Genomic DNA, 23,044 nt, shown 5'->3' on the forward strand with positions numbered 1-23,044 from the left:
ATGGGTATGTGTGTGTATGTGTGGGTGTTGCATCAAGTTGTATGTTGTGTGATTTGGTGGTGTTATTGCTATGTATGTGTGTGTGTTTATGTGTGTGGGTGTGATGTGTATGTGTGTGGGATGTGTGTGGTGGTGTATGTGTGTGTGGTGTGTGTGTTTTGGTGTATGTATATGTGTGGTATGTGTGTGTGGTGTTAGATGGTGTATGTGTGTGGTATGTGTGTGGTATGTGTGCGGTGTTACTCACCTCCCCCGTACACGCCGCCGCTCATGCTGGCCGGAAGATCCGCACGTCGCGGGCTGCAGATGGAGGGATGGGAGAGCAGAGGGCATCCGAAAATACCCAACACACACACATACCACACACCACACACACCGCGCCTGCCTATTGGCTGAGACCCCCTTAAAGGTGAAGACCCCGCCGGAAACGGGGCTGTTCGAGAGGAAATCGGGGTAACCGCATGTGCTGCGGGGTATTAAATGTAACGTGTCGCCAGGCCGTTTTATAAAACGATGTTCGCAGCTTGTTTGCCGTCTGGTGACACGCATCCAACCACGATGCTGTTACCAGGCAACGCCGCATCCTGCAGACACGTCACAGCGCGCGCGCTGGGCGTCGTCGTCATCATCATCATCATCATCATCCTCATCATCAGTTCCTGTTCGTGTAGTCACGCCGCGTCCGCCGGTGGACGAGTTATGGACGGAGTGTGAGGGACTGATGGAACGGCGCTCACTGTGACGTCACGACCAACGGATTACCCTGATGACGTCAAACCTGTAGCAGCGGCGGTGTGTGTGTGTGTGTGTGCTACATGCCACAATAGGACGACGTGTCCGGGTGTGTGTGTGTGTGTGTGTGTGTGCAGGCCAGGATGCACCTGGTATTCTGAGTTTCCTGGGACACACACACACACACACACACACTGAAGTGAGCAGATGTGTGTGTGACGCCACCTGGAGGTGAAAACGTAGTTTTGTCTGCGATGCACGTTATCTGTATTTATTTAACTTGTCCTTTTCCTCTCTAAACTCGCACGAGTTCCGGTTTGCGTTCAGATCATTAAAACAAAATGACTTACAAAAGTCTCATAAAGATAAAAAAGCAAAAAGATGAACTTATTAATAATAATAATGAGCGTTTCAACCTCGTACGGTTGCCTGCGGATGGTAATCAATAGTCGATCATCGGTTTTATGTAATTGAATTATATGTTACGACTTTTTTTAAATTACGATTTTATGTAATATAATTATATGCGGGACCCCCTCTCTTGCCCTTTAAAGCCCCCCGGCGATGACGTCACGCCGCGGCGGCGGGGCGGGGCTCGGTGACCGACCGGGGGCCGCGCGCGCAGACACCGCGGCCGCAGCGGCGACTTTTCCACTTTTCCACTTTTTATCCGACTTCGCCGCCCCGCTTCCTCGCCCGGACATTCCCGGGAACGCCGGCTTCAGGGAACTTCGGGAATTTTCCTCCTTTTTCGGCGCAAGACCCGGATCCCGCGGCCCGGTTCTCCACCCCCGTCCCGCGATGGAGCCCAACTGACCAGCATTCCGGTGAAAGGTGAGCGGCGGCGGGGCCACCGAGCGGCGCGGAGTTATTTTCAGAGTTCAGCTGGACGCCATCATCACGCCAGCAGCAACTACCAAACTTTCCCCAAATCAGGACTTCCCCGCGGGACCAGGATGTTGCTCGTTTGCATATCCTGTCTGTCTGCTGCTGTGTCAGTGTGGGGGCTTGTGTGTGTGTGTGTGTATGTGTGTGTGTGTGTGTGTGTGTAATTTCCAGTGTGTCCATCCCAGTCTCACGGCTGTCACATGTTTCTCTCTGCCTCAGCCTGCCATCCCACCATATGAACTCTAAGATCTATACACACACACACACACACACACACACACACACACCGTGAAATCAGGGAATAGTCAGTAACAACTCATTTATGACTAGAGGATAATATCATGATGATTGATATGAGATTAAACCCCCGTTACAGGTCCTAATCTGGGACTAAACCTTCTGTTACAGGTCACAATTTGAGATTAAACCCCCTGTTACAGGTCTTGCAACAGAACCCCCTTCTGTTACAGGTCACAATTTGAGATTAACCCCCCTGTTACAGGTCTTGATTTGAGATTAAACCCCCTGTTACAGGTCATGATTTGAGATTAAACCCCCTGTTACAGGTCCTGATATTAGATTAAACCCCCTGTTACAGGTCTTGATCTGAGATTAAACCCCCTGTTACAGGTCTTGATTTGAGATTAACCCCCCTGTTACAGGTCATGATTTGAGATTAAACCCCCTGTTACAGGTCCTGATATTAGATTAAACCCCCTGTTACAGGTCTTGATCTGAGATTAAACCCCCTGTTACAGGTCCTGATCTGAGATTAAACCCCGTTACAGGTTTTGATCTGAGATTAAACCCCCTGTTACAGGTCCTGATCTGAGACAAAACCTCCTGTTACAGGTCATGTTTTGAGATGAAACCCCCGGTTACAGGTCTTGATTTGAGATTAAACCCCCTGTTACAGGTCTTGATTTGAGATGAAACCCCCTGTTACAGGTCCTGATCTGAGACAAAACCTCCTGTTACAGGTCATGTTTTGAGATTAAACCCCCGGTTACAGGTCTTGATTTGAGATTAAACCCCCTGTTACAGGTCTTGATTTGAGATGAAACCCCCTGTTACAGGTCCTGATCTGAGATTAAACCCCCTGTTACAGGTCCTGATTTGAGATGAAACCCCCTGTTACAGGTCCTGATCTGAGATTAAACCCCCTGTTACAGGTCATGATTTGAGATTAAACCCCCTGTTACAGGTCCTGATCTGAGACTAAACCCTCCTGTTACAGGTCATGATTTGAGATTAAACCCCCGTTTACAGGTCTTGATTTGAGATTAAACCCCCTGTTACAGGTCTTGATTTGAGATGAAACCCCCTGTTACAGGTCCTGATCTGAGACTAAACCTCCTGTTACAGGTCATGATTTGAGATTAAACCCCCGTTTACAGGTCTTGATTTGAGATTAAACCCCCTGTTACAGGTCTTGATTTGAGATGAAACCCCCTGTTACAGGTCTTGATCTGAGATTAAACACTCACTGCAGGTGCTGATTTGAGATTTGATTTGAGAACTGAAGTTTCCACTTGCAGATGATCACCAGCACAGGTCTGGTGTAGAAACTAAGGTCCTATCTGATCTCAAAATCTTACCAGACTAACCGTTTAAAATGTTTTTCAGTCTCATATCAGGACCAGTCAGGGGTTTATGAATCGAGACTGAAGAGTAAAAACATTTGCACATTTAGAAGCATTAACAACTCTGTAAGTGACCTTGTACATGTTCTGTCTTTCAAGTTAAATTGTGTGCAAATTTAAGTTGTGCATGTTGAAAAAAAATGAAAATTCATGATTGTTTATGTGTGTGTGTTTTACATCCTTCAGATTGGGTGGTGCTGTGGCTATCTTTAGCTGCAAGAGGGAGTAGGTATGCAGTACATACAGACACTCACTCTCTCTCTCTCACACACACACACACACACACACACAGGCATTGTGACAGCTGGTTGTTCGCACACACACACACACACACACACACACATGCACACCACTTAGAATCACATTCCCCCACTGGGGCCCAAAGTATAAAACTCAGTGAAGTCTCTCACCAACACACATTCGCGTGTGTGTGTGTGTGTGTGTGTGATCTGTAGATTCAGGTCCGAGTTTACTGAATGGGGTCAGGAGAGCAGAGGTTGCATGGGTTGTGAACCGTAGGGCGGTTTGTGCCCGTGAGTGTGTAAGCGAGCGAGAGAGTGGGAGAGTGGATTGTCTTTAGAAATACCTTTGCTGTGATGTAACAGCCTCTGCCCATTTTCCGCGGTGAGTGCATTCCTCCGACTGACTGTTCACACACACACACACACACACACACGCAGATCATTTCATGTTCATCCCATCATTTACATTGTGTAATCTGAGTGTGTAAGTAAGTGAACAGTGTAGTTTGATTTTAATTGATTAGATTAACTGGTCCTGGTGCTTAAAGACATTTACATTTTACATTTACAGCATTTACCAGACGCCCTTACAATCAGTAGTTACAGGGATAGTCCCCCCTGGAGACACTCAGGGTTAAGTGTCTTGCTCAGGGACATGATGGTAGTAAGTGGGGTTCGAACCTGGGTCTTCTGGTTCATAAGCAAGGCCATGGTGTTGGGTTTGGGCATGATGTTAGGCTGTTTTTTGGCATGTTTCTGGCCTTGGTGTTGGGTCGTTGGTCTCGATGCTGGAACATGGTGTTGGCCTGTTTTTATGTGTCTTGCTAGCCATGGTGTTGGGCGAGATGTTGGGCTCTGTTTCTGGCCATGGTGTTGGGGCGTGATGTTAGGCTGTTTTGGGGTGTGTTGTTGCTTTTTCCGCCCAGAGAATGTCCCGCCCCTCCCCTAAAACATTATCTCCACCGACCGTCATGGCTTCCAAACGTGTGAACTCGTGGTTGGTGGACGGTGTTGATGACATCATTTCCTGCTCAACTTCTATAGGCCTCTCTCCTCCTCATTAGCATTTAAAGCTACAGACGGTGAAACGGTGCATCCTGGGAAATCTCACTGTGGGACTGGATCAAAGTGGCTCTAATTCTGCACCAAGAGACTTCAGATACAGAATTAGGGACCAACAAGACCGATATAGAAGCAAAAGAATCATAATAGGGGACCTTTAACATTTGAGGACTTTAATAGTAAACCCCATTACTCTCTCTCTCTCACACACACACACACACACACACACAAACAGTGTTTATTCAGCTGGATATTTGTACCTCCCTCACATTTGCTGTTTGTGTTAGAGGTCATGCCACACTCTGGCCCAAGGCTGACCTCCAAAAGATGAGGAGATAATGGAACCTGTAACACCTCCATCCTCCTCCTCGCCTTCTGTAGAGTAATCATGAGTGCATATTTGAGAGAGCTTTACTACCACTACTTTACTTTACTTTACTTTACTTTATTTTGCAGACGCTTTTATCCAAAGCGACTTACAGGAGGACACCAGAAATTCTCATTCGGTTTCTATAGATTTTGAGTTTACAAACTAAGAGCCCTGATAAGACGTAACTTGTCAGCAAAGAGCATGCTAGACGGAGAAAAAAATATTATATATATATTTATTTGTATTATTTTGTGCAGTGTGTACGCATGTGTAAGTGTTAGATTTGTCTGAAATACTTTTTGAATAGGAGGGTTTTCACTACACCCATATACCAGTAAACAGAGTATTAAAATGTGCTTCACCAATAGATAAAAAAACTAGATCTAAATACTAAGGGCAACATAATGACCAGACAAAGAATAGATACAAGGTGGCATTTACAATGTTTTTGCATAATGGTAATTATGTAAGGAATGAGATTTGAAAGTGAAGTGAAGTGAACTGGAGTAGCACCCTCCTACCTCACAGCCCTTATTACACCTCGCACTGCACCTGGTATACTCCGAGCCTCCAGTACTGCTCGCCTGGTCCCTCCATCTCTGAAGGTACGAGGAAGACGCTCATCTAGACTCTTCTCCGTCTTGGCCCCTCGGTGGTGGAATGAACTTCCAGCTCAGTCACTGAGCACCTTCACACGGCAGCTCAAGACCTTCCTCTTTAGAGAAGATTTAGATGAACTTGTAACCTTCTTCTGTATAGAAACTAGAACAGAGTGAATAAAAAGATTGTATTCATAGTTGGGGGTCCTGGTGAACCAGAACTGACCACTTCATCCATGGTGACATGGAAGCACGTTGTAAGTCGCTCTGGATCAGGGCGTCGGCCAAACGCCTTAAATGTAAATGTAAATGTAAGTGATTGTCATAGTGAAACACTGCAGCACAGCACATGGTGTTGTAGCGTTGACTCCTTGTCTGTTCATCGGTGGCGGTGTTGTGGAGTGTTCCGGATTCAGTGAGGCAGGAGGGACAGCAGAGTGTGTGTGTGATATGATGGTGGATGGAAGGATGGAGAAGTACCCTGATGTCCACTATTCACACACACACACACACACACACACACATACACATTCATATTCTGCTTCTTCACTGACAAGCACGGTGAGATGTTGGTGAACGTGCTCACACCTCTGCTATCACCACACTCTGCTGTACAGTGGGCGGGGTTAGTGAACGAAGTCAACAACTATGTGTTCTTTCTTTGAGAAACATCTGCAACGCACAAATCACATTGCCCTCTCTCCTCTCAAGGTCAAAGTTCACGGTGACATGGCGGCCTCTGTCAAGGTTGCAGTCCGGGTTCGACCTTTCAACTCCCGTGAAATCAGCCGAGATGCCAAGTGTGTGATTCAGATGCAGGGCACCTCTACCTGTAAGTAACACGCACCTACTGTTAGAAAAACACATAAAACACACACTCTCTGAACAGGTCAGGGGTCAGGGGTCACAGGTTACAGATTGGGACTCAGATTGAGGTTCCATGTAGTTATGGATGGATGGATAATTTATTGATCATACTTGGTAATGAATATGATTTGTGGACATGATGGGAAAAGTTTACATTTTTACGTTTAGAGCATTTACCAGACGTCCTTATCCAGAGTGACTTACAGTCAGTAGTTACAGGGACAGTTCCCCCCTGGAGACACTCAGGGTTAAGTGTCTTGCTCAGGGACACGATGGTAGTAAGTGGGGTTTGATCCTGGGTCTTCTGGTTCATAGTTGAGTGTGTCACCCGCTAGGCTACTACCAGCCTGAAAGGTCTTCCATCATCAGTTTGAATGGCGCGTTGCTCGTTCACAGTGTGTGTGCTTCTCTTTGTCCTTCTCCGCTCGTCCCCGCTTCTCTCGTCTCTGCTTTCGTCTTCCTGACCTACAGCTCCGCCTCCTTTGCGCTGGGAGGCTCTTTGTCTCGATTTTCATGATTTCCCACTTCCACCTCTGTCGTCTCTTTTCATCCTGCTGCTCTTGCGCTGGTCCCTCCTTTTGTCCTTCAGGCAGCGTGAAGACACCTGATCTGAGACACATACACACACATTTTCTTTCCCTTTCTCTCACTCATCTCCCACTGCTATGAGTGTGTGTGTGTGTGTGTGTACCTGTATTCTGCCTGAGAAAGTGTGTTTTTGGTGTGTGTGTTGGCAGGGTAAGGGAAAGTGTGTGTTTGCTGAGGGTGAAGGCACATGTCACACACCCGAGACCCTCGGAGAGGCAAGCAGGGGCAGGTTGTGTGTGTGTGTGAATCCTGATACACCCATCCAAGTTACATTAGTGTCAGACCACAGCTTTGCACAGCGAGGGGAACCCAATCCCTCACACACGCGCAAGCACCTCAATCCCAGAATGCTTTGGTGTGCCATGTGACCATCTGCAGTTATTTATAATATACAAACATACACACACATGCAAGCCTGAGTACACACACCTGCTTCAGTTCACCATCTGTCTTTCTTAGAATGGCGTAAATGCACACACACACACACACACACACATAATGTTGTCTTCTCCTTGTGGTGTGTGCCGTTATTGTGCATTTGTTCATTTGTGTGTATATCTGCTTTGTTCAAGGCATCACCAATCCAAAACAGCCCAAAGATGGATCCAAAACCTTCACCTTTGACTACTCCTATTGGTCACACACCACAGTAAGCTTTATTTCTCCTGGTTACACAGTGCTTTTAAACCCTGCTGACACTATTTTATGTTAAATACGTAAAAGTGTAATATTTGGTTATGTTTGCAATATTTGCATATTGGTTCATTGTTTACTTGCAACATTTGCAATACTGTGGTCTGTAGTAGTCGCAAAAAGAATTTCACTGCATATCATACCGTGTATGACTGTGTATGTGACAAATAAAATTTGAATTTGATTTGAATTTGAAGTATGTAACTTTCAGCCGGAATGCTTACACATGGCCTGTATTTAGCCGCATTAGCTTTGGCTAAGACAGCTAACATGCCAGCTAAGATACCGCGACTAGACATTTACGTTTACAGCATTTACCCCCTTATCCAGAGCAACTTACAGTCAGTAGAGACGAGGACAGTCCCCCCCTGGAGACACTCAGTGTTAAGTGTCTTACACAATGGTAGTAAGTGGGTTTCGAACCTGGGGCTTCTGCGTAATGGGCTGGTGTATTATCCGTTAGGCTACTACCATCCCTACCAGGGTAGTACCAGACAACCTCTTTTCCCTGGACATGTCCTCTTTTTGAGACCTGGCATGGCTTTTAGTACTGTCCAGGTTTGTGAGCGGCCTAAACAACTGTCACATCATGCATGTCCCCATTGAGGCAGTGGTGGCCTAGCGGTTAAGGAAGCGGCCCCGTAATCAGAAGGTTGCCGGTTCGAATCCCGAGTCACCAAGGTGTGTGAATCAGTGCCACTGAGCAAAGCACCGTCCCCACACGCTGCTCCCTGGGCGCCTGTCATGGTGCCCACTGCTCACTCAGGGTGAGGGGTTAAATACAGAGGACACGTGCTGTGCTGCTGTGTATTGCAATGACAATGACTTCACTTTTAAATTTTATTTAATTTAACAAGCTTTTCCTGAAGCTCAAATCTGGTCACCCCAGCTAACAAGGCCAGTTGGATCGTAATGAACATTAGCTATCAGGTGTAAATTTACATGAAACTTTGGTTACCTTGATGACACATTAATATAATCTGTGCTAATAAGAAGCATAGATTTACCTCAGCTCTTATTTCACCGAAAATTCATTTAGGCTCCTAATATGTGCAAAATGTTTGCGGATCGTCTTTTTGTTTAAGCTCAGTAGCGAATAAACATTAGCTTAGCTAGATACATTTTCATAAATTTAAATGTATCTCAGCCCTTTACCTCACAAAAGCAAGTTTAATTAGGCTCCTCAGTGTAGAACATTTTTCTATGGTCGTGTGGCCTACAGTTGCTTTGGTTAAATTAAAGTGTGCTATGCTAGCTAACAGGCGCAACGTTACCGCGACCTCTTTACGTGTTCAATTTCCTTTTCCATTTTCTTTTTGATTTCCGGTGAAATCGTTCTTTGGTTAGATGACTTGTGAGTACATTAATAGGCTAAAATTAGACGTGTGAGTGGCTGGTACCGCTTTAGTACCGTTTAGAACCGTTTTAGGGTGGTAGTAGCCTAGAAGAGGGGGGGGGGTGTCCCTGTAACTACTGATTGTAAGGCGCTCTGGATAAGAGCGTCTGGTAAATGCTGTAAATGTAAAATGTTTTAGTACCGATTTTACGGAGTATTCGGCATCTGCTGAGGTTCTGGTCAGGCGTGTTAACCGGGCGACTCCTGGCAGGCGGACGACCCGGCGTTCGCGTCCCAGCAGCAGGTGTACCGGGACATCGGGGAGGAGATGCTGCTGCACGCGTTCGAGGGATACAACGTCTGCATCTTCGCCTACGGCCAGACCGGCGCCGGGAAGTCCTACACCATGATGGGCAAGCAGGAGACCGAGCAGCATGGCATCATCCCGCAGGTGTGTAGACGGGCGTGTTAAAAAGCGGGGTGCGGCGTGTGTGTCCATGGTAACGGTTGTGCGCGTGTCCCGCAGCTCTGTGAAGACTTGTTCCGGCGCACGTCGGGGAACGCGGACCCCGACCTGTCCTTCTCGGTGGAGGTACGTGGTCCTGCCTGGTCCCGTGTGGGTACTGTGCGTTGACCAGCGTCGGTGTGTATTTATCTCTGTGTGTGTGTGTGTGTCAGGTTTCGTACATGGAGATCTACTGCGAGCGTGTGCGGGATCTGCTGAATCTGAAGAGTAAAGCCACCCTGAGGGTGCGGGAACATCCCATCATGGGTCCATACGTGGAGGACCTGTCCAAACTGGCCGTCACCTGCTATAGTGACATCGCCGACCTCATGGACTGTGGCAATAAAGCCAGGTGTGTGTGGTCTGTGTGATCTATGGTTGGGTTAATATTGCAAATGGACTATTTGGCGTTTTGGTTCTGTATTGATTTTGTATTAGTTCACTTTTGACTGTGTATTGATTATGTATTGGTCAGGACGGTGGCCGCCACCAATATGAATGAGATGAGCAGTCGCTCCCACGCCGTATTCACCATCGTCTTCACCCAACGCCGTAGAGATCAATTCACCAGCCTGGACACTGAGAAGGTGTGTGTGTGTGTGTACTCCCCCTGCTGGTGGGAAGTGCGATGTCGGTAAAATAAAAGATGTCCCCGTTTCCTCCCCCAGGTTAGTAAAATCAGCCTGGTTGACCTGGCCGGCAGCGAGAGAGCTGATTCGTCGGGAGCTAAAGGCATGAGGTTGAAGGTGAGAGGTCATGACCCCACCACAGTAGGGTATTTACTCCAGTTTCCATCCTTTTTCATCCTTCGTCTCCTCGTTTGTGCTCCTGCAGGAAGGAGCAAACATTAACAAATCTTTAACAACCCTGGGCAAAGTTATCTCCGCACTGGCAGAAATGGTGAAGTGTACACACACACGCACACACACACACACACACACACAGTGTGGTATCAGAACGAACTGCTTCATAGACTTCACATGAACCTGATTCAACAGCAAAACAGCAAGAGGAAGCGATCGGACTTCATTCCGTACAGAGACTCCGTTCTGACGTGGCTGCTGAAGGAAAACCTGGGTGAGACGGCGTAACCCAGGGCGACCGCAGGAAGACGCCGCCGCCTTGCGACGGAGCTTTTATTGTGCTGCTGTGTGTTTCAGGGGGAAACTCTCGCACTGCCATGATCGCCGCTCTCAGTCCTGCTGACATCAACTACGAGGAGACGCTGTCCACCCTCAGGTACGGGCTCCGCCCGCTCCTCGGCTCGCCGCCGTACGCCAACACAGCTGCAGTACTGCGCGTGTGTGTGTGTGTGTTTACACGCCCAGGTACGCGGACCGCGCCAAGCAGATCCGCTGTAACGCCATCATTAACGAGGATCCCAACGCCCGACTCATCAGAGAACTGAAGGAGGAGGTCAACCGCCTGAGGGACCTGCTCTTCGCACAGGGACTGAGTGAACTGATCAAAGCGCAAGGTACACAACACACACACACACACACACACACCAGCAGAAAGTTGGTGAATACAGTACACTCCTGTATCCCTCACAGGACCGGAAGTAAACAATAATCACATGGCTGGAGTGGGCGTGGTCTCTCGTCAGCCTGGCTCCACCTCCAATGGAGTCACGCCCCCAAAAACAGCGAACACGATATCAGACGACATCAGGCTCAGCCAATCGGAGGAAGAACCCATCACCAAAGAAGAGGCGGTAGAGCGTCTTCAGGTGTGTAGAAAAAAAAGATTCATTCGTCTGACATCACATTAATTTCTCGATTATATTTAGAGAATTGTTAATAATAAGAATAAAAATGTATTTATAAAGCACATTTTCAAAAACCGAAAGCTGTTCACCAAAGTGCTGTACATATAAAAAATAATACAATGAATAACAATGGGTGAGGATAAAATTAACATCAAGAGTAAAACAAGAAATGAAAGAAATACATATAATAATAAATAATAAAATAAAAAAATTTACTTGATCTCAGAACGCCTGGGTATAGAGGTATGTTTTCACCAGGTTTTTAAAGGCTAAGATGGACGGAGAGAGACTGATGTACCGTGGTAAGGCATTCTACCCTTGGGACGACCAGAAGCACCTCATTAGATGATCTTAGGGTTTTTTCTGAAGTTTTCTTTTGGAGTAAGTGAGCAATATATTAAAGTGAAGTGATTGTGAGACACTGCAGCACAGCACACGGTGAGACAGTGAAACGTGTCCTCTGTATTTAACCATCACCCTTGGTGAGCAGTGGGCACCATGACAGGCGCCCGGAGAGCAGTGTGTGGGGACGGGACCTTCATCAAGGGGACCTCAGTGGCAGATCAAGATTCGAACCGGCAACCTTCTGATTACGGGGCCGATTCCTTAACCGCTAGGCCACCACTGCCCCAAAAATATGGAGCACTTCACGGATTTGCGTGTCATCCTTTCGCAGGGCCATGCTATATAATAAGCCATGTGAATTATTTAGACCTGCATATAAACCATTGCAATAATCTCACCGAGGGGAGATGACGGCATGAAGAACTTTGTCTAGGTCTGTGTGGGAGAGAATATCTTTAATTTTGGAGATGAGACACAGTTGGAAAAAAACTTTTACCCTGTTAATTTGCTAATCGAAGGGTCAAAAATGACACCAAGGTTCCTGACACAAGGCTTTATAAAAGCGGAGAGAGGAACGATCTGTTCCAGAACCGAAGCTGCATTTGTGGAGGGTCCAAAAAGAAAGACCTCAGTCTTATTTACATTAAGCTGCAGGAAATTGCTCGCCATCCAGCATCTGATATGTTCAGACCATTCAAGTAGTCTGTGGGCCTTAGAGGCATCATTTGGTTTTAGGGGCATCTACAGCTGGGTATCATCAGCATAACACTGAAATGAGACCCCATAAACTCTAATGATTTGGCTGAGTGGGAGCCTATAAATAGAGAACAATATCGGCACTGAAACTGACCCTTGTGGGACCCCATACCTAAGGGGTGCCACAGAGGAATGGAACTGTCTGAGATATGAGTGGAACCATGAAAGAGCTGTTCCCTGAACCCCGGCCCACTGTTCTAAGCGGATGATCAGGATGTCGTGCTCTGTGGTATCGAACGCTGCACTGGGGTCCAGGAGAATTAAAGCTGAACTGTAAGGAGCAGCAGTGCAGACTCTGTACTGTGAAAGCTTTTCAGCAACGTTATTGCTGTTTAAACGGTCTGACAACTGAGCTAGAACGACGTCTTCAGGATCAAGGCTGGGTTTGTTAAGAAACGACCTGGAATTGTATCTGTGGCTAGAGCTGATGGTTTCAAGTGTTTGACAATTTCGGCCAAAAAGGATAAAGAAACTCGGTAGAGAACAGTGGGCCGGGGTTCAGGGAACAGCACTTTCATGGTTCCACTCATATCTCAGACAGAAGACCCAGGTTCAAATCCCACTTACTACCATCGTGTCCCTGAGCAAGACACTTAACCCTGAGTGTCTCCAGGGGGGACTGTCCCTGTAACTACTGATTGTAAGTCGCTCTGGATAAGGGCGTCTGGTAAATGCTGGAAATGTTAAATGTTAAAAAAATGTCAGGTACTGGTGACTTTCTGACGTGGTCCATCTTTTCAGATGGGATTATAATGTATGCTCACAGTGTTATGGGGGTGTGGCTAATAAGTAATTGCTGAGTAATGTTGTTACTTTTTAAAAGAGAAACGTGTTACGAGTGTGTGTGTGTGTGTGTGTGTTCTGTGTTTCTACAGGAAACGGAGAAGATCATTGCTGAGCTGAATGAGACGTGGGAGGAGAAACTGAGAAAGACTGAGTCAATACGCATGGAGAGGTCATTCACAGACACACACACTTAAACACACTCACACAGACACAGACACACACAGACATAAACACTCTCCTTTTCTCCGCTTCTCCGTCAGAGAGTGTCTGCTGGCTGAGATGGGCGTGTCCATTCGAGAGGACGGCGGCACCGTGGGGGTTTTCTCCCCGAAGGGGGTACGGCTGAGCTTTAAAAACGTGTCGTCGTGGAGACAGTCACCTAGCAACTCAGTCCCAAAACTGACCACTGTGTGTTTCAGACGCCTCACCTGGTCAACCTGAACGAAGACCCGCTGATGTCTGAGTGTCTGCTGTACTACATCAAAGAGGGACTCACCAGGTGTGTGTGTGTGTGTGTGTGTGTGTGAATTAATGTGAACAGGTGTGTGTGTGTGTGTGTGTGTGTGTGTGTGACCCATCTCTCTGCTCTGCAGGGTTGGCCAGAAAGACGTCGATATCCGGTTGACTGGTCAGTTCATTAAAGAGCAGCACTGTGTCTTCCGCAGCCGGACCAATCAGAACGGAGAAGGTAGGCATGTTTGTGTGTTCATGGTTTTATGGTTGTGTTGGAAAAGTTGTCCTTGGTTAACCCTCAACACACACACACACACACACACATACACACGCACCCTGGTTTACTCTCCCTCTCTCTTTCTCCGTACTCTGGGAAGTGTTTTCCGGGCCGGATTGCCAGGTATTGTTGTTTCCAGAATTCCAGAACCTTTCCTTCATTTTCCATTCGCGTTCCATTTACAGGCTCCGCCCCCACACACCCCCTCCCACCTAGCAGTTCCGGCATTGTCCCCTCCCACTCATCTTCATGTGGCCCACAGGCTCCGCCTCCAGTAATTAACAATGATTACAGCCTGAGCTGCAGCACATCACATTGTTTTAGGCGAGTTATATTCACACCCGACCGAATAAACGTCATTTCTACGGATTCCGCTGGAGTCTTCTCTCCTGTACGTGCCCTCCCTGCGCTACATCCTGTGCTGACGTTGTTGTCGTTGTTGTGAAGTGTGTCGGTGTGTGAGCATGTTTGTGTGCTGGGATGTGTGTGCATTATCGTTTTTTTCAAGCATGTCTCCGTCTCCGTAGTGGAGGTGATGCTGGAGCCTGCTGAAGGGGCGGAGACATATGTCAACGGCAAACAGATCACCGAGCCGATGGTGCTGAGACAAGGTGTGGTGTGTGGTGTGTGTGGTGTGTGTGTGGTGTGTATGTAGTGTGTGTGTGGTGTGTGTGTGTATGTGTGGTGTGTGTGGTGTGTAGTGTGTGTGTGTGGTGTGTGTAGTGTGTGTATGTGTGTGTAGTGTGTGTATGTGTGGTGTGTGTAGTGTGTGTGTGTGGTGTGTGTGTATGTGTGGTGTGTGTGTGTGTGTGTAGTGTGTGTGTAGTGTGTGTAGTGTGTGTGTGTGTGTGGTGTGTGTGTATGTGTGTGTATGTGTGGTGTATGTGTGTGTGTGTGGTGTGTGTGTGGTGTATGTGTGGTGTGTGTGTGTGTGTGTGTGTGTGTGTGTGTGTGTGCGCGTCCAGCTGATGGGATGCTAATGGCTTTTCCCTCTCAGGAAACCGGGTGGTGATGGGGAAGAATCACGTGTTCAGGTTTAATCACCCCGAACAGGCCCGTCTGCAGCGAGAGCGCAACTCCACCCACGACCAGCAGGGGGAGATGATGGACTGGAACTTCGCCCAGAAGGAGCTGCTGGAGAAGCAGGGGATCGACATCAAGCTGGAGACGGAGAGGAGGTGAGGGGAATAAAGAGCGAGGGAGAACGTGGCTTACAGACAACTTTATTCCTCTTCTCTCTGTCAGGCTGCAGGACGTAGAGTGTCAGTACCGCCGAGAGAAGGAGGAGGCCGACCTGCTGCTGGAACAGCAGAGACTGGTGAAGGACAGACACACAGACATGTCTCATTTCTGCAGGAGAATGTGAGCAGTTCATCTAAACTGTGTGTGTGTGTGTGTGTGTGTGTGTCCAGTATGCAGATTCGGATAGTGGCGACGACTCAGATAAACGCTCCTGTGAGGAGAGCTGGAGACTCATATCATCACTTAGAGAGAAGCTGCCTGCAAACAAGGTAAACACACCGCCAGAGACAGGGTGTCCCCGGATCAAAATCAAATCGAAGCCGTCAATCTGTCAATCTGCATGGAAATTACTCACAAATAAGAAACAGAAAATGTTGCAGTGTCCCCCTACTGGCTACTACCAGCAGTACAGGTCATACGAGTCTGTTAACATGAATAGATCAAATATTCATATATTACTGAAGATAAAGTACATTTAATTTAGTATTTTAGAAGAGCATCTTGGTTGATAAAAGCGACCTTAAAAAACTCGTCTTCGTTAGACGTGCAGAGAAGACCCTCGACTGAGCAGGTCTCCCCCCCGTAGGTCCAGTCCATCGTGCGGCGCTGCGGTCTGCCCAGCAGCGGTAAGAAGCGCGAGCCGCAGCGCGTGTACCAGATCCCCCAGCGCCGCCGCATCAGCAAAGACCCCAAGCGCGTCACCATGGACGACCTGAAGCTGCAGGCCGTGAAGGAGGTGTGCTACGAGGTGGCCCTCGGGGACTTCCGCCACTCGCGGCAGGAGATCGAGGCGCTGTCCCTGGTGAAGATGAAGGAGCTGTGCCGCATGTACGGCCAGCGCGATGGCGCCGAGCGCGACGGCTGGCGGGACGTGGCCGAGGACGCGTGGCACACCGTGGGGCCCGGGGACGACGGGCCCGCCGAAGACGCCGCGCCGGCCTCCGCAGGGGGGTCCGGCGCCAGGGTCTACGACCTGAAGGCTCACATCGATAAACTCACCGACATCCTGACCGAGGTCAAGCTGCAGAACAACATGAAGGACGAGGAGATCAGGGCCCTGCGGGACCGAATGCTGAAGATGGAGAGCATCATACCGACGGCACAGGTACACACACACACACACACACACACACACAATCAAATCGAAGCCTTCAATCTGTCAATCTGCATGGAAATTACTCACAAATAAGAAACAGAAAATGTTGCAGTGGCCCCTACTGGCTACTACCAGCAGTACAGGTCATACGAGTCTGTTAACGTGAATAGATCAAATATTCATATATTAATATATAGGGGTGGTAGTAGCCTAGTGGGTAACACACTCGCCTATTAACCAGAAGACCCAGGTTCAAACCCCACTTACTACCATCGTGTCCCTGAGCAAGACACTTAACCCTGAGTGTCTCCAGGGTGGGACTGTCCCTGTAACTACTGATTGTAAGGCGCTCTGGTTAAGGGCGTCTGATAAATGCTGTAAATGTAAATGTAAATATTACTGAAGATAAAGCACATTTAATTTAGTATTTTAGAAGAGCATCTTGCCCTCACAGTGTCCTTGGACAAATATGGTTGTTAAAAGTGTCCTTAAAAAGTCTTAAATTTGGCTTCCTTAGTCCTGCAGAGAAGGTCACTTACAAATGAATAACTTCATGACACTGCCTTCTAGTAGAAGCTTGCAGCATCGACCTCAGCTGAAAAAGCGTGTGTTTACACAGAATGATGACATCAGCGATACAGACGCCGCGGAATCGGGTGACGCCATTACGGACAACGAGGAGATGAAGGGTGGGTGTGGCTCCACGGAGGAACTCCCCAAAGAGGAGCGGGTGATGCGACTGATGGAGGAAGACCCCGCCTTCCGGCGTGGCCGCCTGCGCTGGCTCCGACAGGAACAGACGCGCCTACACAATCTACAGCAGCAGCAAATCACCAAGAAGCTCCGTGGAGGGGGCGGGGCCCAAGGCGAGGGGGGCGTGGTTCATTTGCCAGGCACGGGCAAGTTCATCCCACCGCAAGAGTGTAAGCTGAAGTTCCCATTTAAGAGCAACCCTCAGCACCGCCTCTCCTGGAGCCCTGGCTCCGCCCTCAGCCTGGGTGTGGCCAAGGATGGAGGGAGCAGAGGAGGAGAAGGAGAAGAGGACGGACAGGATCAGGAATTTCCGGTGGCACCAAAGAGGAGCCCCTCCCCTCCGGTACTTTCTCAGGCTCCGTCAGGCCCATCATTTAACTCCACCCCTATCATGCCTCTCCTGCCCCTCCCTTTTCAGGTCCCGCCCCACGTGCCCATCATCATGGGTCCGAATCGAATGCGCGCCTCCTCACCTCACCGCACGAACTGGCAGCATCAGCAGCGTAACTACAGCAACGGTTACCATGGAAACCCTCACCAGCATCCGCACTTTCAGCAGCCGCGGCACTACCGGCGGAACTCGCTGGACAGCTCGGCCACGCCCGGCGACCAGGCTTACTGCAGCAACACCAGCTATCAACAGACGGGAGGAGCGCGATTTCGGCGGCCATCGCCGGGACCTGGCAACCGCGAAAGGCCCGCTGACGGTTGCCATGGGAACCAGCGGTGGCAGCAGCACCCGCAGCCTTATCCGGAGCAGCTGTACACATCGAGCCTGTGTCCCAACAACGGCCACGCCCTGCAGCGCGGTCGCCCGCTGGAGGCGGGGCAGAGCATGGCGGGGTGGGGCCCAAACCCCAAATTTCAAGGCTACACCACGCCCCCCCGCATGAGACGCCAGTACAGCGCCCCCGACCTGAAGAGCAGAGAGACCCGCATCTGAGAGATGCTGCATTCCCTCTGTGGTGCGTGTGTGAGTGTGTGTGTGAGTGTGTGTGCGTGAGTGTGTGTGCGTGTGTGTGCGTGAGTGTGTGTGTGTGTGTGTGTACCTGAAATATCGTCTCCATCAACTCGAAGGACATGATGTGTGTGTGTATCCACCTCAAAGTGGCCAAGAAAGTGCTTTTGAGTGTGAGTGTGTGTGTGTGTGTGTGTGGTGCGTGCGTGTGTGTGTGCGTGCGTGTGTGTGCATGTGTGTGTGAAAGACTACCTCCACCATGTTCGAGGAGGCGGGGTTAAAACCAGCCTGAAGTGGTGACGGCGGCAGAATCACCGATTGGCACCGTTTACGCTCCACGTTTTTTTTTTCCCTTTTTAATCGAAAACGACTTTTCTGATTTCAGGATTCCGTAATGCTCAGCGGAATTCTGGGATGCGTGTGCTACCATGGAAACATGATGGTGATTTGGGAAGTTGGGATTTAGTCCCGTAGGCTTTAGCGGGACAACAGGACCAGGAAGTGAGACGGAGGTGGGCTCTGGCAGGTAGAACAGGAGCAGTGTGTCCCAATCTGACGATGTTGCAGATGATCAAATGAGCGCTGGTGCAAGGCCTCATGGGTAATCCTGGAGGCGGGTCTGAGGACAATCTGTCCGTCTGTCTTTTTCTCTTTTCTCTGCCGTGTTACTTTAGCATCTTTTTTCCCCGCTGTGGTTCTGATTGCATAAATAATCCTGCTTTACCCACCCTGCGCTGTGGGCGGGGCGGGGCGGGGCCCTACCGGGCTGACGGGCGCCGCTCTGGCCTGTATGAATACAGTTTTGATTGATTTGTACTTGTCTCCTTTCATTTGTCTGTCCTCTCACTGTGGACTGTAAACGGCGTGGACGTTGAAAAATGAACACAAATGTGCCATTAAAGGAAAAGGAATTTCAATGCAAAATGGAAATGTGGTTTTTATTTGCTGTTATTTATATTAATCATCACATTTAGAACATTAGAAGCCTCTGCTCCGAAGCGGTGGCATTTCTGGCATCTCCAGTGGCAACACGAACCAGTCGGGTCCAGTTCATCCTTCACAATTTCCCAGAATAAAAAGGGCGTGACCGGCAGCAGGAAGCACGGCGGTGGAGCCGGGAGGCGCCCGCGGCGCGTGGAGGAAGTCTGGCCGCCTGGTGATTTCATATCTCACGCGCCAGCGCCGAGCGTCTCACGCCTTCGTATCCGTGCTCGGGTCACTCGACTCGCGCCTCCTCGGGGACGCGCTCTGCCGGATTCCAGGTAACACCGTTTCATTCCGCTTTGCAGTAGATACGCGGCTCAAATTGATTCATCGCATCATAACGCGTCCAAAGCTCCACAATGTCTGTTTTTCATCTGAACGTGACTCTTCCATTGGAAGAAATTTGAGTTTAGAGAGGTTTTCTAATCCCCAGACTAGTCCTGAGTCTGGTGCCCATCTTAATCTGGTTTTAAATCCAGTCTGGTGAAAACTGAGATCATCTGGTACCTGGTTTCGCGGGGACTGGCAGTTCTTCTGCATGGGGACCAGTGGACTTTGTGATGAAAGTCCACTGAATTCCAATAGCCACACTCTATCCAACAATAACACGGTTTATGGGGTGGACTATTTCCCCCTCAGCCGGGATGTCTTTTTATTACTACGTTTCCTGTGGACTCATGTTTGGTCTCCTTCTTCCATCAGGATGCATTGGTTGTTCATCTTGTTCGTCCTTTTTCCTCCATCCACACCTGTAAGTGACCGTTGCCATACGGATCGGAACAAAGACCATCGTCCGCGTGTGACCTGTGCGAGCATGGGTCTTACCTCAGTTCCCTTGACCGTTGACCCGTACACTGAGGTTCTGGTTCTCCAGCAGAACCAGTTCATGTCACTCTCCTGGAGCTCCTACGCCAGCTTCCCAAACCTTCATGAGTTGGACTTGCGGCAGAACCGCATCGGTGCCCTGGAGCCACCAGGTCTGCCTGGTTTCCTGAAGCTATTTCTGCTGATAATCTCACTGATCTGTTTGATGGTGTATTAATCTTCTTCCTTCCTTCTGCCTGACCCAACAGGTCCTGAGCTGGTGAATCTGACGATTCTGAACTTGTCTGATAACCGGTTGGCTCATGTGGGTCCACAAGCATTCAGTTGTGCCCCCAGACTGATGGAGGTCTACCTGGGTGGTAACCAGCTGCACTCTGTGGATGTGTTGGCCTTCAGCAGGCTTTCCCTACTAGAGGTGGTGGACCTGTCTCAAAACAAAATCACCTCCTTACCCCGTGACCTGCTCGAGCAAATCACCTCGACCAAGCTGAAAACCTTGGACCTGGAGGACAACTTGATACGCATCATGCCTCAAGATTTCTTCCAGTCTAAACCAGACCTGCCATATGTGTACTTGTCCAAAAACCCATGGCAGTGCTTCTGTGAGGTGAGGGACGGGGCTTTTTTGTGACCTCCAGGATCTTTGGAAGTGATTGGAACATCCGGCTCAGTGTTGTGTTAAGATGTATCTTGTGTTTATGTTCAGGTGGGATACCTACACACGTACCTAGAAGACCAGAGTTACAACATTTACACCCATACAGGACCCAACTCCATCATCAACTTGCCAGAAAATGTGACGTGTTCTGCACCTGCTCATCTGGCTGGCAGACCAATCATTGACCTCACAGAGGCAGAATACTGTGACTCCGCCCATCCGACAGCACCGCCTCCAGTCACACCAGAGACCACACCCACGACCTTGCCTGCAACAACTACAACTGTGGCTGCAGATAAACTTCTGTCCACATCTTTACCCACCAAAACTCCAGAGACTTATCATGACAAGACAGATTTCCGGGTGGAGTACTGGAGTGAAATGTGGACAGAGTCTTGGCTAGAATACTGGACTAGATCCTGGAGCTTCTGGTCAAACTCCTGGTTCCTCCCAACAGCGATGACCTTCCAGCCAACCAGATCAAACTGGCCAATCACAGAGCTTCATTCTGAACCAACCAACCCAAACTGGCCAACCACAGAACTTCCTTCTAAACCAACCAAACCAAACTGGCCAACCACAGAACTTCCTTCTAAACCAACCAACCCAAACTGGCCAACCACAGAGCTTACTACTAAACCAACCAAACCAAACCAGCCAACCACAGAGCATCATTCTGAACCAACCAAACCAAACTGGTCAACCACTGATCAAATAATAATCACCAGCCTGGTAGAGACCACTTCCGTCCCCATGCCTGGCAGATTGCTGTCCCCAGCCTGGGCCCGACCGTGGTGCCTCTGGCTGTTTGTGGGATCCCTGATTCTGTGTGTCTTCTCAGCGCTCTGGTCCTCGCTCCTGGGCATCTGGCTGGTGTGGGCGTACCTGACCTTCTACCGGCTCCTTGCCAAGAGGACAGCCTCAGATGCCCAAGCCTGTGCCATCCTGCTGGGCAGCGTAGAACGGGAAACATCTCAGCCATCGAGCAGGGAGGAAGGAGCGCATGCAATGTTCCGCTCTGTTCTGTTTATTACAAAAGGTGGAGAGGAGGAAGAAGAGGGTGAAAAACAGAACCAGTCAAGAACGGAGGTGACAGCCAGCAGGATGGAGCTCAGCGGTAAAGAGGAGGTGGTGGAGGAGAGAACGGTGGAAGGGCGGGGCCAGAAGGATGTGTTCCGCAAAACCCTGTACAGGGTGTTCAGCCGCGAGGAGGAGATCGAAGGCTGGAGAGAGGTGGAGGAGAGCTGGGAAGCACAGGGGGCGACAGAGGAAGGGAGGGACCAGGAAAACATCCCGATGAGAAGATCAGGGGACGGAGGGCGAGAGAGGAACAGACGCTACACCCTGATCCTGAGGGAGGAGGCGCTTGAGCAAGGAGCACAGCGGGAGGTGGAGTGGCTGGTGGGAGAGTGGGAAATGGGAAGGGGGTCAGTCGGCAGGGACTTGCGGTCTCTGATACGTGGTCCCGGTGACAGGCCCATGGACCCATCTTCACCATCATCAGAGGAGTAATACCCGGGGGCATGTTCCTGCTTCCTGTTTGGCTTCTGTAAACAATCAGCGATCTGCTTTTTACTTTCTGACTCTCTACAAGTCCTGGGCGCTATTACATTTTTTAAAATGTAGCTACTCTGGCTCCCTCTAGTGGTACTGGCATTATTGTTAATGTTTTTTACATTTACAGCATTTACCAGACGCCCTTATCCAGAGCGACTTACAGTCAGTAGTTACAGGGACAGTCCCCCCCTGGAGACACCCAGGGTTAAGTGTCCTGCTCAGGGACACGATGGTATTAAGTGGGGTTCGAACCTGGGTCTTCTGGTTCATAGGTGAGTGTGCTAGGCTAGGCTACTACCACGCGTTTACTCTTAATATCACTGGGTATTTAACAATAAAATGGCTTCCAGTGCAAATCTCACATATCCAGGAGAAATTCAAATGTTGTATATAGGATGCTTAAGTGAAGTGATTGTCACATGTGATACACAGCAGCACAACACACGGTGCAGCATTTAACCATCACCCTGAGTGAGCAGTGGGCAGCCATGACAGGCGCCCAGGTAGCAGTGTGTGGGGACGGTGCTTTGCTCAGTGGCACCTCAGTGGCACCTTGGCGGGTCAGGATTCGAACCGGCAACCTCCTGATTACGGGGCCGCTTCCTTAACCACTAGGCCACCACTGCCCCCTAAAGTCGCGCCCAACGTGGTGCTCGAACCCACGACCCTGAGATTAAGAGTATCATGCTCTTCCCACTGAGCTAGCTGGGGTGCTTGTAACCTAGCGGGTTACACACTCGCCTATGAACCAGAAGACCCAGGTTCAAACCCCCACTTACTACCATTGTGTCCCTGAGCAAGACACTTAACCCTGAGTGTCTCCAGGGGGGGACCGTCCCTGTAACTACTGATTGTATGTCACTCTGGATAAGGGCGTCTGGTAAATGCTGTAAATATATAATCATATATATAGATATTAGATTATGTTGTATATTGTCATTGTTTTTATACTGTTGTGCTTGAGAGACGGCATTGACCGGAATCAAATTCCTTGTATGTGTTCAGTCGTGTACTTGGCCAATAAACGTGATTCTGATTAGACTACAAACATTCTATTAAAC

At 49.2% G+C, this 23,044-nt stretch overlaps 2 protein-coding genes across 3 annotated transcripts; both read left to right on the forward strand.

Moving 5' to 3' along the window:
* Positions 1–1,315: 1,315 nt before the first annotated feature.
* On the forward strand, positions 1,316–18,775 carry LOC114790049 (kinesin-like protein KIF1C). Its single transcript, XM_028979685.1, has 24 exons — positions 1,316–1,566; positions 3,450–3,492; positions 6,248–6,368; positions 7,564–7,640; positions 9,292–9,471; positions 9,547–9,612; positions 9,699–9,877; positions 10,001–10,112; positions 10,194–10,271; positions 10,360–10,425; positions 10,524–10,602; positions 10,686–10,764; positions 10,854–11,002; positions 11,079–11,254; positions 13,270–13,349; positions 13,441–13,516; positions 13,600–13,679; positions 13,774–13,868; positions 14,438–14,521; positions 14,908–15,088; positions 15,156–15,228; positions 15,323–15,421; positions 15,739–16,257; positions 16,868–18,775. The coding sequence occupies exons 3-24, from the start codon at positions 6,266–6,268 to the stop codon at positions 17,942–17,944; spliced, it is 3,708 nt and encodes a 1,235-aa protein (XP_028835518.1). The 5' UTR covers positions 1,316–1,566; positions 3,450–3,492; positions 6,248–6,265; the 3' UTR covers positions 17,945–18,775.
* Positions 18,776–19,008: 233 nt separating this feature from the next.
* Positions 19,009–22,128, forward strand: gp1ba (glycoprotein Ib platelet subunit alpha). Of its 2 annotated transcripts, XM_028980065.1 has the most exons (4): positions 19,009–19,221; positions 19,646–19,920; positions 20,017–20,375; positions 20,475–22,128. In XM_028980065.1, the coding sequence occupies exons 2-4, from the start codon at positions 19,647–19,649 to the stop codon at positions 21,936–21,938; spliced, it is 2,097 nt and encodes a 698-aa protein (XP_028835898.1). In that variant the 5' UTR covers positions 19,009–19,221; position 19,646; the 3' UTR covers positions 21,939–22,128. The 2 variants fall into 2 exon arrangements, with proteins under 2 accessions (XP_028835898.1, XP_028835889.1); XM_028980056.1 differs by having other exon boundaries at positions 19,009–19,920.
* Positions 22,129–23,044: the final 916 nt, after the last annotated feature.

Source organism: Denticeps clupeoides, chromosome 1 (assembly GCF_900700375.1).
Source record: "Denticeps clupeoides chromosome 1, fDenClu1.1, whole genome shotgun sequence".
Lineage (NCBI taxonomy): Eukaryota > Metazoa > Chordata > Actinopteri > Clupeiformes > Denticipitidae > Denticeps > Denticeps clupeoides.

Excerpts from the sequence above, each read along its gene's own strand:
- gp1ba (XM_028980056.1), top strand. The coding sequence starts at position 19,482 with ATGGGGACCAGTGGACTTTGTGATGAAAGTCCACTGAATTCCAATAGC. Across the intron at positions 19,921-20,016 it reads CGGTGCCCTGGAGCCACCAG|GTCCTGAGCTGGTGAATCTG; the intron begins GTCTGCCTGGTT and ends CTGACCCAACAG. Across the intron at positions 20,376-20,474 it reads CATGGCAGTGCTTCTGTGAG|GTGGGATACCTACACACGTA; the intron begins GTGAGGGACGGG and ends GTTTATGTTCAG.
- LOC114790049 (XM_028979685.1), top strand. The coding sequence starts at position 6,266 with ATGGCGGCCTCTGTCAAGGTTGCAGTCCGGGTTCGACCTTTCAACTCC. Across the intron at positions 10,426-10,523 it reads TCTCCGCACTGGCAGAAATG|CAAAACAGCAAGAGGAAGCG; the intron begins GTGAAGTGTACA and ends CTGATTCAACAG. Across the intron at positions 15,089-15,155 it reads AAGCTGGAGACGGAGAGGAG|GCTGCAGGACGTAGAGTGTC; the intron begins GTGAGGGGAATA and ends TCTCTCTGTCAG.